At 40.8% G+C, this 14,835-nt stretch overlaps 1 protein-coding gene across 5 annotated transcripts in view; it reads left to right on the top strand.

The window, feature by feature from the left end:
• The window catches only part of FAM13A (family with sequence similarity 13 member A), a 132,244-nt gene that overhangs the window by 71,624 nt on the left and 45,785 nt on the right, over positions 1–14,835 (top strand). For all 5 annotated transcript variants that reach the window (XM_053939927.1, XM_053939930.1, XM_053939928.1 and 2 more), the window contains 2 exons: positions 3,500–3,541; positions 13,220–13,264. In XM_053939927.1, coding sequence (XP_053795902.1) covers positions 3,500–3,541; positions 13,220–13,264 — 87 coding nt within the window. The remainder of the gene's footprint in view (positions 1–3,499; positions 3,542–13,219; positions 13,265–14,835) is intronic.

Below are 14,835 nucleotides of genomic sequence, written 5' to 3'. Positions count from 1 at the left end.
AGAAGAACTGCTTCTGATTAAGTGCAAATGAAACAAGGAGGAAGGACCCTGAGCCACTCTAACCTGCAGTGGGAGCTCAGTCCAGTGAGGAGAGGGCTGAGACAGAGGTATTCCTTATGCACCTAAATAAATTGGGAACTTTCCATCTAAATGGAAATAACAGGCTCAGCAGCACCCTTATTCTGCCTGAAGGGCAAGATGATTTAAAGGTTGGACTTGTTCTGAGAGGTCTTTTTCACTCTCAATGATTCTATGGTTCTTTGAGATGTCAGAAAAAAAAAACCAAAAAAAACATGATTAACTGTTTAAGAATGTGAGGAGTGAATGTAACATTGCCTGTAACATTCCTGTCACAAAAGAGGGAGGCAAAAGATAACTCTCCTTCTATAATGGAAATTCATCATTTTGCAGTAAGACTTCACACAGGCTTTCATATTTCCTTCTTCAAAACCAGAAAGGATGTGCCTGAAAATCCCAAGATGTGCTAAACTAACTGGTGGGCTAAACTGGTGTTTCTTCCAGTCTGACAAACCTTTTAGTAGCTCAGTGGTGGTCACAAACATACATAATATTAATTTTTTACCTGTGAAATAGATAGAACAAGTTTGGTTTGCTGTGGGTTTTTATGTTTGTTTTGGGGTTTTTTTTTATTTTGGCTAGTATTTGTTTTGGTTTTTAGTAGGAAGTTGTCAGGTTATCTCCCAAGTATTTCATGGAAGTGATTAATTTCTGTTTAATCCCTGGATTTAGGGGAGCTATTTATATGCTTGAGAAAAAAGAGACTGCTGTATTTTGCGCTCACCTGCTTGGCCAGGTAATCCATGATAATTTAATAAATAACTGGAGTTTTTAAAAGTTATTTCATGCCTTCTGGACATAAAGCATACATAATTCTGGACAAATCTCTGAGGATAAAAAAATCCCAACCAAACAAAAAACCCCCGAAATTTAATTTACTGCTAAGTCTGTTTGTCTAATTGGTAAGTTATTTGCTGGGCAAGGTAGAAATTTAGAAGATTTTTATGGTTTTCTCAAAAGTCTGGATTTCATACTAGTTAGCTTGGAGGTCTTCACACCAGATTCAGCTACTGTTCATTTGCTGCACATGTAAAACTATGGACCACTATTGAGGTTTTTCACAGCTACAATTATTACCAACCATATGAAATCTTGAAACTTGATGATCTAAATGAAACTCATACTTTGTTTCTGACTTCTGTAAGAGCTTCTTTCTCTGCCATTCCCAGCTAATGGGCTTAAAATATTTGTTTCTCTTCAATTTCATTGTATGGGTGGATAAATTTTTGTACAGTTAGAAAACTTGCTTGAACTTAAGAAGCATCCAGTTGCATTTGCTGTGGAAGAAAGGGAAGGAAATGGAAGAGGATTCAGAGTCCCTGCTGAATACTACTTTTCCATCTGCTCTGTCAAAACAAATGTTGGGAGCATAAATGTAAAAGATTATTTGGACTTTGTATGATTGTGCTGCTTTAATTTGGAAGTTAATTACAAACCTTGAAATAAGGAGGGGTGTTTATGATGGAAAAGAAAGCATGATTGATGTGGCTTCAGCAACTGCCACTTGAACATTAAGCAGCATTAGTGCAACATTTGAAGTTGCACTAATGCACAGAAATCTTGATGGCACTGTAAACTTTCATTTATGTGAGAAAAGATTTTTCATGATTTCTGTCCACTACTTGGATTCGTTTGCATTGAGATTACAAGTACAGCTATTAATACAGTGAGCTGAACATAGCAAAAAACTTCACCAGCAGCTTTGCGAGTTAAAAGTACTTTACACTTAAAAAAAAATGTATGTTCTGTAAGTGCCAAATAATAGCATGCATGCAGGCTGGGAGACTGCATGCTATCAGGGGAGGGAGCCTTACCTGGCAGAGGTTCCTACCCATGTCTTTGTTGCAGGTTGTCTTCAGGGAAGGCAGTAATGGGTATTTCCATGTTTCCATCAACTTTTTCTAGGCAGTCTCAAAGCTGTAGCAGTTTCTCATGAAGATTCTTGAGGTGCTGCTAGCCTCAGTTGACAAACAGGCACTCTCCACCTGCTGTGCACTGCTGTGTCCTGCCTGGCTGTGGGAGCAGCAGCAGCTCTGGGCACTGCAGCTTGTTCAGGCTACTGAAGACAGGCTTGTAGAAGTGGCAGCAAGGTTTCCTGTAGCAGTTGTGCTCCCAGTCTTCTTGGGGAGCTGCTGAAAGCTGTCCAGTCACTGTTGCCTTTCAGAGGTGATGAAGTTTTGGCAGACCTCGCCGATTTCAGAGGCAGTTTCTCTTCCTTCCTGTCTGGTGTTTGGTGTATCCCTCAAATCGGGTTTCCCGCATCATGTGCTTTAAGGTCTTTTCTGTGGAGGTCTATTTGTGAATCTTTCCATATTCTAGTTGGGAGGTTGAATCTCTATGATTATTTCTCTGGAACACTGGCTTGCTTATCTGTCAGCCTGCCTTTTTGACTCCCTTGTATCTTGCCTTCTCCCTTGTGCTTTGCTCCCCTCAATGAATTTGTACATCATATTTGTGCATCTGTTGTAACATTGGCTGGGTTGGAAATAAGCTGTGGTTAAATCTGTCTCTGGCTCTGTACAGTGTGAGGGCAGGGTACTTACCTGGTTACAGGCCCGTTTAAGCTCATCTTTCTGAGGGAGCTTCATGCTGGCTCCAATGGAAACTGCAGAAAGTACCCGAGTACTTGATTTCCTAGTTGCAAATCCTAGAGATGTTCTTTTCCCCTTTATCGAATACTTAGAGCAGCTTTTATAAGCTAATAAATAAAATCCTTCAAAATTCAAGAGATCATGTGTGATGCTGTGTTATCCTTGTGCCAGCACAGGCACAATGAGCTGGATCAGGGCTGCTAAGTCACTTGCCAGGTGGTTATGTTGGGGCCAGGCCAGTTGATGACTAAAACACAACTAAATGTTTTGTCAGGGGACCTCGAAGCCAGCCAATGGCAATCCCTGATCTCAAGCTTACAGGAATGTCATTCAAATAAACTTTCCACAGGAGTGATAAAACTGGGGAATAGGTAGCCTCATGCATACACCTATGGCCATGGTTGTTTCTTTGGTTACTCAAGATGTCCCTTGGTTTTTTTCCCAAATTTGGCTTTAATAGGCAGATTGTTTCATTCTGGAGCAGAAGACAACAAACTACTCCCTTGGTTTTCCTGGCAAAATGCTTTATTGTTGCTATGGGAATAGCCCTAGCACTGTTGCAGAGTCAGAATGACTCCTGGCTGTCTAGCAGGAGATCTGTTACACCACATTTGTGGACATTGAGAAATGAGTTGGATTGCCAGGATTTAAGGAAAGTAACTTAAAGCTTTCTTCCATGCATCAACCAGAGGACAAAACAGACTTAAGTGTTACCTCTATAACAGGTGCAATTTCACTTTCGTTGTCTCTACTTTTTAAGAGTGAGTATCTTGAGCTGCAAATACAAGACAGAGCTGCATACTAACTTACAAAATATGTTTTGTTTTTAGCTCCCAAGAAGATGAGCGGCCTATGTCACCCTTCTACGTGAGGTATTTACTCCATTGTTTTCATTTATTTTTTCTGTGTGGGATTGACTCATTATTGGAATTGAGTGTGGGGAGGGGTTCAGAAGTGCTGAACAGACTGTAATCAAAGTGAGCATTAATTTTACATTTGTAATTATTGCTCAGTTAGTGGGATGAGTGTTTGTAGATACCATCTCTGTTGTGATTATTTTGTATTTAGAGAGGAGGCCCAGGGTTTAAGGTCTTTATTACAAGATGGACATGGTTTTCCTCTTTTCTTTGGTTTGTTACGTGTCTTAGATGCCTGAGTAACTTATCTGCAGGCACGGGAGAGATTTTTGGTACAGGATTTGAGGAACTGAGAGCATGTGCTGCTCAGAAAGAAACCAGGAAACCAGATGGTGAGTCAGCAGCCCATCCAATTCCCTGCTGCAGCCTAGAAAAGCAGGAGAGTGCCTGGGTACCAGCAAGCCTCACTGGAGGAAATGGTGCTCATGCTGCATTTGAACAAATTGTTTCTTGTTTTGCCAACTGCAGGGCAAAGTCACTGCTTGTAAAAGGGGTCTAATTCTGTTGACATCTGTGAAAGTTTGCTCTGCTTGCTTCAGTAGCAGGCTCAGTTCCAGTGCTTTCATTTATACTTAGTGGAAGAACAGGAGCCAGAGCAATTAACAATGAAGGGCTGCAGAGGAGGAAGGGCCAGATATTATAATTGGGTTCTTTTATCTCTACAGAGTTTAAACAAATAAAAAGAAATCCCAGTGGTGCTTTTTGTGAGAACAGTGATAATTGGAATTCTTACAGTGATATCTGAAATTTCTTAATCTCTGGTGTATATTCCTGTTTATCTCTGTAGCTTGTGTTTTTTCTTAAAGAATTTTTCTAACATGAAGCATAGAAAGAGTGCAGTTCATGCATACTCTGCAGAGATGTCTGTCAGGGAATTGTTCATGGACTAGCCTGGTAGCATGATCCCATCTGCGTTTGGGTTGATGCACCATCATTCCCTGCAATTCATTTGTGCAGATGTTTCCCAATCTGTGCCTCAAAAGCTCCAAATTATCAAAGGAGATTCTGCCTTTTCCTTCAGGAGATTATTTTGTAGCTGCATGCATGCATTGTCCTGTCTCAAATTTTCCCTAGTTTAAATCTTCTTCATATTTTTCCATTGAAAATTGATCGCCCCTTTGTTTTTCTTTCTGGCTAAATGTGACCTTCAAACGATTTTAGGGTTTCATTACATTTCCATCTGTCTTACTGCTCAGAACTGTCCTTCCAAGCCCTTTCCTGGATTATAGAAAAATTATCCATGAAGGAGATTCTCTTTGGCTGACCTTGTCAAGATCACCAAGGAGAGATGGGGAGCAAGGAGTGGGCCTGAGAAAACTGATCTCAAAGCAGGACATTTCTGAGAGGAAGAGAGCAAATTTGAACATCTTAAATAGAGATGTAGGCTTTTGATGGGGGAGAACAAAGAATGAGTGTGTCCACTGAAATGAAGGGATGGGTTTCCATGGGAATCTGTCTTGCAAATAGGAAGGGAACAGTCAGGAATAAACACATAGCTGGGAAGTGAGGAAATGGCTGGTAGGAGTAGAGAGGGAGCGCACCTTGATACACAGGCTTATTGCCAAGCCTGTGTCTTTTGTAACATTGCTGGGATACAGTTACTTGTAAATAAAGGGAACAACTTGTAAGTCTTGCTTCTGTTTGTACCACATCAGAAATCCTGAGGTCAGTTGCCAAGTGCAGTTAATTTGGCAGGAGAGCTGGTGCTGGCTGGGCAATTCCTGGTGCTTCAACAACTAAGAACTTGAGTGGGTGGCCGGTTTTTTCTGTGTAACTTTGAAAGTTCAAGTTGTTGCCCTAGAGGCTGTGCATGACGTGTAGGAATTGCGTTTCACACCATGGGCAAGGAAGGGAAGATTGTCTGCTTTAGCTGTCTGATGGTCAAATCTATTTCTATTACTACCAGCCACACTTACATAGCTTGAAATACTGCTCAAGTAATCCTTTAAGTGAATCATGAATATTTGGGCGCAGGGCGGTTACTGCTGTGTTAATGCAGTAATTCCATATAGATAATTATACAACAAGTTAAGTAAGTGGGAACAAGAGCTCTTTAGCTTCCAGACACTTCATAATACTTGGCTCTTGCCAGACGGAAGGAACATTTTGTCCCTCTGTCATGGTTTAACCCCAGCCAGCAACCCGCTGCTTTGCTTACTCCCCCACCAGCAGGATTTGGTAGAAAACTGGAATGGTAAGAGCTGGAAAACTCATGGGTTGAGATAAAGATAGGTTAATAGGAAAGGACTATGCACACAAGCAAAGCAGAACAAGGAATTGATTCAGTGCTTCCCGTGGGCAGGCAGGTGTTCAGCCATCTCCAGAGAGCAGGGCCTCACCACATGTAATGGTTACTTGGGAAGGCAGATGCCATCACTGAAAATGTCCCCTCCCCTTCCTCCTTTTTCCCCCCACTCTATGCACTGAGCATGATGTCACATGGTCTGGAATATCCCTTTGGTTAGTTTGGGTCACCTGGCCTAGGTGTGACTCCTCCCACCTCCCACACACCCCTAAATTCCCTGCCAGTACAAAAACCAGAAAAGGCCTTGGCTGTGTGTAAGTACTGCTCAGCAATAACACAAACATCTCTACATTATCAACCCTGTGTTCAGCACAAATCCAAAACACAGCCACATACCAGCCACTGGAAAGAAAATTAACTCTACCCCCGCCAAAACCAGCACACCCTCCATAAATCAGTTTTAGTAGGATCAAATCAGACTTGAGTATTCAGTGCTGTACCATGTCAGCTAACAATGGAGATGTTTTCCTAATTGCTGTTTTTAACAATAAGACAGATGCTGAAGGTCTTAACTTTTAAGTCAGAACTGTCAGAACACCACCAATAAGTATACTATTTCTTAAAATGACACTGATTGGTTGGTTTATTTTCTTTCAATATTGGGAAAGTCAAGACTTTATCACCACTGCTACTTTGTAAGGGAATAAACAGTCTGTAACAGTATGAGAGTAAGCAGTAAATGAGACAAAATGTGACATGGGTTTGTAAAGAGTGGTAACACAAGAACAACCATGTTATTTTTTAAAAGACTTTCTAGAGAGAGGAAGAAAAGGAGTATACTTAATCTGTTTGATGTCAGCAAAACGTTTTATATCATGCCATCTATATGGAAAAAGTGGGCCTGAGTACAAGGACATAAAGATGGGTAGGGAGGAGGTGAGACCTATAGATATTGCTGGTAGGAGAGGAAGGGGGTTGCTGCTAGAGATCCTGAAGTGCCTTGAACTTCTTTTCCTTGAGAGCCACTTGAACTTCTTTTCCTTGATAGCATAATAAAGTCAAATCATGTTCATTAATTGAGCTTATAGCAGAAATTTAGGAGGGTGAATGGGTTGGCAGTGTCCTCTGGGAGAAAATATTTGACAGTGAGATATATAGAGTGATATATATGGATATATTTATAAAACATCTCACTGTCATATATATGTTATTTTAATATATATTTATAAAGATAAGCATCAAATTTAAGATAGATACTAAAAGAAATAACAACATAAGTAATAAAGTCATATACCTGAGATTTTATAATGAAAATCTTTGCCCTGAAAGGGGGGTTCCTCACATTTGGAAATGCTGGGGGGAAAAAAAAAAGATATGAACATACTTGTTCATGAAGGGTTGAAAGGGAGGTGTGGGATAAAAATACTCAAGTTGAAGTAATCACATGACTGTGGATATATAAAGGAAGTATTTTCAGCACACTTAGAAGTATGGATACCCCTATAGAAGAGACAGGTGAAGCCTTAAACACTTTCAAGACACTCATGTTCCAATAGCTTTAGGTTTGTGAAGATGATTAAAGAAATGAGAAGACTGTTATAAGATGGAGAAAAGAGCATGGAAGTCCTAGCTACTGTACGAAATTAACCAGAGCACACATATTCCCCCTGAATTTTAGGCAGAGAGGGGAGGATGTTTATGTTAAATAACAATACTGCTGCAAGAGAGAATGTGTACAAATAGTTTATTAATATATTTGGGCAGAAAATTATTAATTTTGTAGCTGGAGCCCTCTCTCATTGGGCATAATAAGGATGGTGTCAGCTTGACCAGTTGGAGAGACCTGGGGTTTTAATCCATTCACCTGCTGCTGACCAGAGTTATTCTCTCCCTCTCTGTAGTCCTTGATTAGATAATTTGTTGGCTCAGCTGTGCTCAGTACAAGGCAAGAAGATTTCTATGCTGTTAAAAGAAGAGGAAAACCTTGCTAGGTGATTGATTGTTCCAGGGAGTCATCCCTGAAGGGCATTTATGTTCCAAAACCTTTTGTAACAAAACTTTGTGGTAAAGGGAGTTGAGACTGTTAAAAAGTGCTCCTTGAATAATGCTTTAGTGAGACTGTGAATACCAGCTGCAGGGTGTTTGAGTAATCAGTACTAAGAAACACTCAGCAGTTTCAGGTAATGAAGCAGCGTCTGGCAGCCGCAAATCCCTGTAAGCACAATTCCACTCCACGTGTGCAAGGAGTTTTTGGAAGACAGGGAATCCTCAGGCATGCTTTGTGCTGGCCTGTGTGCCTTAGATGTGACGTTAGTCATGTAGATGCTTTCAGAGGAGCTTCCTGATGGGAGTGTCCTGAGATAAGCCAGAGTGGTATTACAGGGGAGAAAAGCAAAAGCTTTGTAGTGTGGAGCTTCCTTGTTAGCATTCAGAGCATTAAAGTGAAATTGAGATGAGACCTGACCTCACAAGCAGTGCCAAAGATTGCAGTAAATACCCATGAGCGCTGGGCAAGGCATTTGACAGTTGTGCCTGGTTCTTTTCCTAGAAGTACTCCTGTGAGCATTATTCAGTACAACTGACTGTTTCTCCTTTTAACAGTTTTTATTTGAGACAACTCTTTTTAAATAATGCAGGTCAGGTATTCTTACCCTGGAGTTTATTGGGTAAGATGTTTTATGCTGTTTGTTCTCAGGTCAGTTTCCTGAAGAAACCGTAAAACTTTGTTCTGGATTTCACACCTGCTCAGAAATTCAGTGTGAAGGTGGACCACACTGAATGCTTCTCCCTCCGTGGGACGTGTCGTAAGAGGTCCTAAGTCCACAGGAATTCTGGGCTCCATCACAAATGTGATGCATGTTTGTGTCCATCACACCTGCACTGGTTGAAAGTAACCACCAGGCCACTGGGTGTCCCTGCTCAGGGTGCCTGGCTGCCATGCAGGTCTGAGGCTCCCTGGGGATTATTTCTCTGCTCTGCAGGGGAGCCTGCACTGACTCAGTCATGCAAATTCACCAAGCTGAATCATGGGTCCTCTATGAATCCCCTGCAGGCTTGTCTCTGCTCCAAGCAGTAGGTGTCAGTGTGCATCTGTCATAAAGAAGATGCAAGTGAAAAACTATTCAGGATTAGGAATACTGAATAAAGTTGCTTTTAGTGGGGTTAGTTTTTTGTGTAGTAACAAAGTAGTGTAAAAAATAATTTACCACGTTTAAAGGAGGGATAATTTGATCGGAGCTTGTGAAAGTGTGAAGGTGGTGAGAAAATAATGAAAAACATGTCCTCTGTGTGATAGGACATCCCAATAACTAAGAGCACACACCTTTTGTTTTGTCTTTAAACTCATTATTTTCACATTTTGTATGCCATCACAACACTTCTCTTTGGTGAAAGTGTGTAAAATAAAGTAGTTGTCTTAAAATGGATCCCATGTGAGTTTGCAGTATTGCATGTCCAGTGTGGAAAGTGGATAGCATTTAGACCATATAAATACCTATGACTAGGAACTTCCTAGATCAGGAATTGAATCCCTAGATCAGGGATTGAAATACTATATTCAGGAGGACGTCAGGAATTTCCCATGTGTTATGTCAAAGCCATTTAAACATCCTCAACTTTGCTGGAATAGCAAAATGGTAAAAAGCTTTTGCATCTATTGAGGCTTTCTTACTGTTGTGCTTGGCTTTTAAAAAAGCAAAAACAAGAACAAAAGCCACCATTGCTTCCTGAATAAAGCAGATGGACTGTAAGTACATGTCAGCAACAGGTGACTTCAGTACCAGACTGCAAGTATAGCTTATGAATTAGGCCATTAGGTATTGTCAAGAATTAATGAATGACTATGATTTTCATAACTGAAAACCCAATCTGGGAAAACACTATACCAGTATGTCAGTTTCCTAGTTTGCTCTATTTGATGTTTCTTCTTCACTCTTTTTGTCTAGATGCTAAGATACTTTGCTCAATAGTGGCTTGAACGAAAGAAATCAGGAGAAAGGGCATTTATATCCAATATCTGCTATCACAAGATGCCCAATGCAGACCAGACAAGCTGCAGGCATTACATGAGATAATTCTCACTCTGGTGCACATCTTTCAAACTTAGGGAGCACTAGTTAGGGGGTGCAGGTGAGATTTAATGATGATGGAAAATAGCACCTTCTCATCCTTGAGGCTGAAACAGAAGAAAGATGTTTGTGTAAGAGTTCCATGTAATAAGAGTTTGCCTTATGTGTGAAGTAAGACATTATCCAGAGCTGATAGAGCACCTCTGAAAGTGAGCAAAAGACTTGGGTAAACAAGTTAGACAAAACTGGGAAGTTCTAGAGGTCAGGCTTCCCAGAAGTCAGAAGGAAAAGCATGAGGCTCATAAGAAACCAGTTCAAAAGTTCATAGCACTTAAAACAGTTGTGTGCCTTTATGCTGGTTTTCGGGCTGGCTTTCTGAAAGTAAAAGTCCCTCAGCACTGGGAAGCTGTCCTGCTGCCTTCAGTCACCTGAGGAGAACCTGTAATTTCTATGAAAAGTTGGTATTTCTCAGCATGCTCTGCAACAGCAGCTGCATAATCTAATAAAGATAATCTAGCTGTGGAGATAATTGACTGTACGTATCAATGAAATGGAGCAGATGTGAGGAGAAAATAATTAACTGAAGCAGAATATGAGTTCCCATTGTCCAGATGATTTACTGAGCGAGGCAGCTGCCTGCACAGGCGGGCACGCCAAGAGGGCTCTTCTAGGCATGGCTCGCACTGCCTGCTCCGCAGAAATCCAACAGCAGAACGGCTTCTGCCACCCAAGAAGTTTGGAAAACCCCACAGGATACACCCTGCCTGCTTGCTTGCTTGTCTGGGTTCTGAAATCCTTGCGGGTGGTGTCTTTGCCTGCGTTTGCCAACGTGCTCTTGCACTGCCTGTTGTGTCCTGCAGAAGGCTCCAATCCTAAAACCAATGTGTAACTCTCTCCCCTCCACCATTTGTTTTGGATGTGAAGTTCTTTGGTGTAAGAAAGGTTGGTGGAGAGTAAGTAAAGCAATTTAGCAACACATTTAAATTAAGCTCCAAAATGAAATAGCTAGAAAAATTACCAACTGTGGAATTAAAAGGAAGTTAGTGTATCTAGAAAAACTCTGATTTTAAATCTCTGTCTTATTGAGAGGGGGCTAATAAAATAACATTAACTTATCACAGAGCTAAGGATAAACTTGGATTCAGTACAATAAAATCAGAATATCAGAGCTTCATTTTGTAGTCATCCACTCAGCGGGCATGTAAAGGATGCATACTTCCTTGTTATTTGTCAGTAGTTTGAAAATCACCATGTTACTGTCTTTCTTACAGAATCTGTATTGCCTGAATTGGGCTTTTCTAGATGCAGTCAATTAATTGTTACACATCATTAAAAATTAGTCAGGTTAATGCACTTAAAGCTGAATTGATGTTAGTAAAGCACACAGTTAACTGAGTTAGAATCTACTGGGATGTTAGAAAAATTTTTATTGGTAGAAAGTACTAGGGATGTTTTAAAAAAGCTAAAAGCCAAACAATCCTTTCTTCCTCTCCACTACCACTTTCCTGGCATGAAAACAGGGAAGAAAAGTGTGATATGGAAGACAACCTCATTCAGTTTGGCTTGCATGTAGGTACTATAGAAAGGTGATACAGCATTAATCTACTCCCATGAGTGTAGGAGCTGTAGCAAGCACATGAATTGTATCTTATAATGTGGGTTAACCCACCTTAGCACACTAGCATCTTACTTGCTAATGTGTCTCCGTGGGAGACCAGGTCTTAAAAACTAGTTTTGGGCTGGGAAGATGCCATATAGTTCCAGTAAGCAAACAAGAAAGCAGGTAGGGGGCTTGAAATGTTCACTTCAAATTCCAATGCCATCCTGTAGTTGATAGTCAAGATGTTAGATGTGGGAAGAGTGTGATCTTGCAAATTTTGTTTCCTGTATGCAGATATTTTATCTGTAATAATAGGTACAGTAATAGTTGTTGGCATGTCTTCATGAAATTATCTGAATGACACAACTCAGGACCTGCTCGGGTCCTGCCCAGGTAATGTGGAACATACTGGCAAGTCTATGACTGCTTGCCTGGTGTGCCACCACTCCAGTGACCTGTGCTGGGACTGGAGAGTAGCACTGAGTGAAGCTGGGACTGGCAAGGATGTATGTGTGGTTAGAGCCAGGTGAGCAAACTGGCTCAGCCTGAAGCACATTGCAAGCGTAACTTGCAGCTGGGTGTTTGTGGGGAGGAGTCACACTGGTTTGTTGATTTTGTTAAAATAGCTGCAGTGACCCCTCATTTATCCTTCTCTTCCTTTGTTGCCTGCCTTCTGCTCAAGTGACACTCAAACCCAGTAAAGCCACAGAGTGGTTATCTGAGAGTGCTGCATCTTCTTAGCTAGCTCTAGCCACATAAAGTGAAGTGCAAAGTATTCAAGGGAAGCAGAGAGGAAACCTTTGGGTAGCAAAGGCAAATCAGCTGTTGATGGTTCTGCAATGAAATTATTTGAGAGAAACTGGTGAAGACTGAAAACAATGAGTGGCTATTTTGGCAGGAAGAACATCTTGCATCCAGCTGACCACATTTTACTGGGATTTATCAGCCAGTTGTACTCTGCAGATATGGGAATAATTTGAAATGAAACCCCTAGGCCTGTAGTTTATTTGTTAAGGGAGGTCGCAGGAAGGATGAATAGGCAGTGTCACCTTATCTGCAAGGCTGAGTCAGCTGAGTTCAGTGGATGAAAAAGGGGCAGGATGGGACTCAGCTTGGCAGAGGGAAGAAAGCAGTGACACCTGTGCCAGGTCAGCTTGTTCAGAAGGGCTCTGAACAGCAAGTGATAGCATCTACATTTGTGTCAGCTCTTCCTGAGCCTGATAACAGACCGAGGTAAAAAGGAGAGAAGCATGTGTAGATTTTATTTTTTAAAGTGTGATGCAAAGAATATGAATATGTTCTTTGAGTATGTTCAAAGAGAGAATAGTTAAACGGATCAGTTAAATATTAAATATATACATTTTCAAGTTAGCTTCAAAAGGCAAAGACTGCTGTCATAAGGCTACAACATCAGCTGCAGAAAACCCAAGTGAAAAGGAAAAAAACTGTAACATGTTGAGGTTGAAATACTTGCTGTTAGACCTTTGTCTGTTTCATGGGAAAGACAGGGAAATTAATCATTGAGGATATTGACTTGTCAAAATGTGCCACGTCACAGTGGGAGTGAAAATTCCTTAAGGGGAAAACCTGCGACATGTATACACAGTTGTTGAGACAGTTCAGACCTTTAAATCTTAGCACTGCAAAGAGCAAGAGGTTTTAAGACCTTATTTTGATAATAAGATCTACCTTTCTTCTCTTTTTTTTTTTCTTTTATACAGTACCCACGTATCACAAGTCAGTAGCAACGTTCCTGCTACAGGAGAGTAAGTGTCTTTTACAATTTTGTAGCTATCTTTCTTGGAGCTTTTTAAAGTATTGCTGGTTATGCTTTGATTTCTCTTTAAGAGTTGTTCTTACATAAGCAAAAAAAAAGAGACAGTGTTTCCCAAAGCAATTAATTTACAAGGATAATAAATCACTTCCTCCTGAAAACTTCTCAGGCCCTTGGTTCTTTGCTCATTGTGCCTGTGATGTTTTGCTTAGGCAGAACTTGCATATTTTGAGAAGTTTTTTGCACTGTCGTCTTCTTGCTCTTGTTTGCTCCCTGTTGCATCCCAGCAGAGGATGTGACTTGACCCTACTGCTGTAACTGGGAGGAGCAGAGCTAAAATGAGTCGGCTCCTTTTCTGGAGCTGGGAATTCCCAATGGCTGATGGGTTTGCAGAACTGATCTTTGTCAATAGTGAAATGCAGACATACTTGCCTAGTTAAACCATCTGGGCTTTTGCAGTTGCTAAGGTCTTCTGAATTTTCTAGGAACTGCAGTCTCAGCAGGCTTTCAAGTATAACAACTTAGCACAGCTTTTGTAAAGGAAAAATGAGCCCAAGCACAGATTCCCATACTGTAGCTACTCAGTTGAAAATTAACCAGCAAATCTTGAAAAGATATTTTAATTATGGAAAAAACAGTAGAAGCCATACATGGACTTGGGACATGCATGTTTGAAAAACCCATTCTTCAGTGACTGCTAAAGCATTGCAAGAAACAGAGAGGGGATGGAGATGTATACAAAAATGTGCTTCTATATGATCTCTTTGGAAAAAGAAATCTTTTTCCCATAAAAGCTTCCTCTGATGAAGGAAGGAAGGGAATATTACAAGAGAATGGCAGTACCAAAATGAAAATTTGTTTGTGATGAAAGTTCAAGTAGGCCCACAAAATGAAAATTTGTTTGTGTTGAAAGTTCAAGTAGTCCCACACCTTTAACTGATGCAACTGCAGGAACTCTCTTGTGGTAGCTTGTGTGGAAGCCATTTTAGTGCCATAGAGTGTGAGGGTGGTCTCACACCAGTGTCAGGGTGGCTGTGAATACACAAGAATGTGGCCAAAAATCTGTAAAAATGGCATGAACTCAGAACAAAACCCATGCTTGGTCACAGTGTATGTGAGGAGTTTGTAGTAAGCTATTGCATATTGTCATCCCTCTGAGACAGCAGTGAATCATCTTCTTGCAGGTGATCCATTGCCTTACTGAGCTTGTTTTGCACAACAGACTTGACCCCTGTCAGCATGGCTGGGTATCAAATACAATTTTGTCACAGCAGGGGCTTTTCAGTAGAGGATGAAAGTTAGACACCAATGTCTGTAGTTGCAGTAAGTAAAATTAGTTGTTTTACTGAAATTTCAGACATCCCTAGAAATAAAAAGAGCAATATTAATTGGGAAAGGCTCAGCTATTCCAAGGGACTTGAACCAGCGGGTATCTGAAGATTTTGGCATTGCTCTTTGCATATGTCGTAGTGCTGGAATATTTTGTGCTGCCATCCTAAGAAAACATAACCCACAGATACCTTTGTTTTATTTATTGTTGCAGAGAGGGAGCTCTACAAAAAT

Source organism: Vidua chalybeata, chromosome 4, assembly GCF_026979565.1.
Source record: "Vidua chalybeata isolate OUT-0048 chromosome 4, bVidCha1 merged haplotype, whole genome shotgun sequence".
NCBI classification, from domain to species: Eukaryota; Metazoa; Chordata; class Aves; order Passeriformes; family Viduidae; genus Vidua; species Vidua chalybeata.
This window is presented reverse-complemented; position numbering and strand designations above follow the sequence as displayed.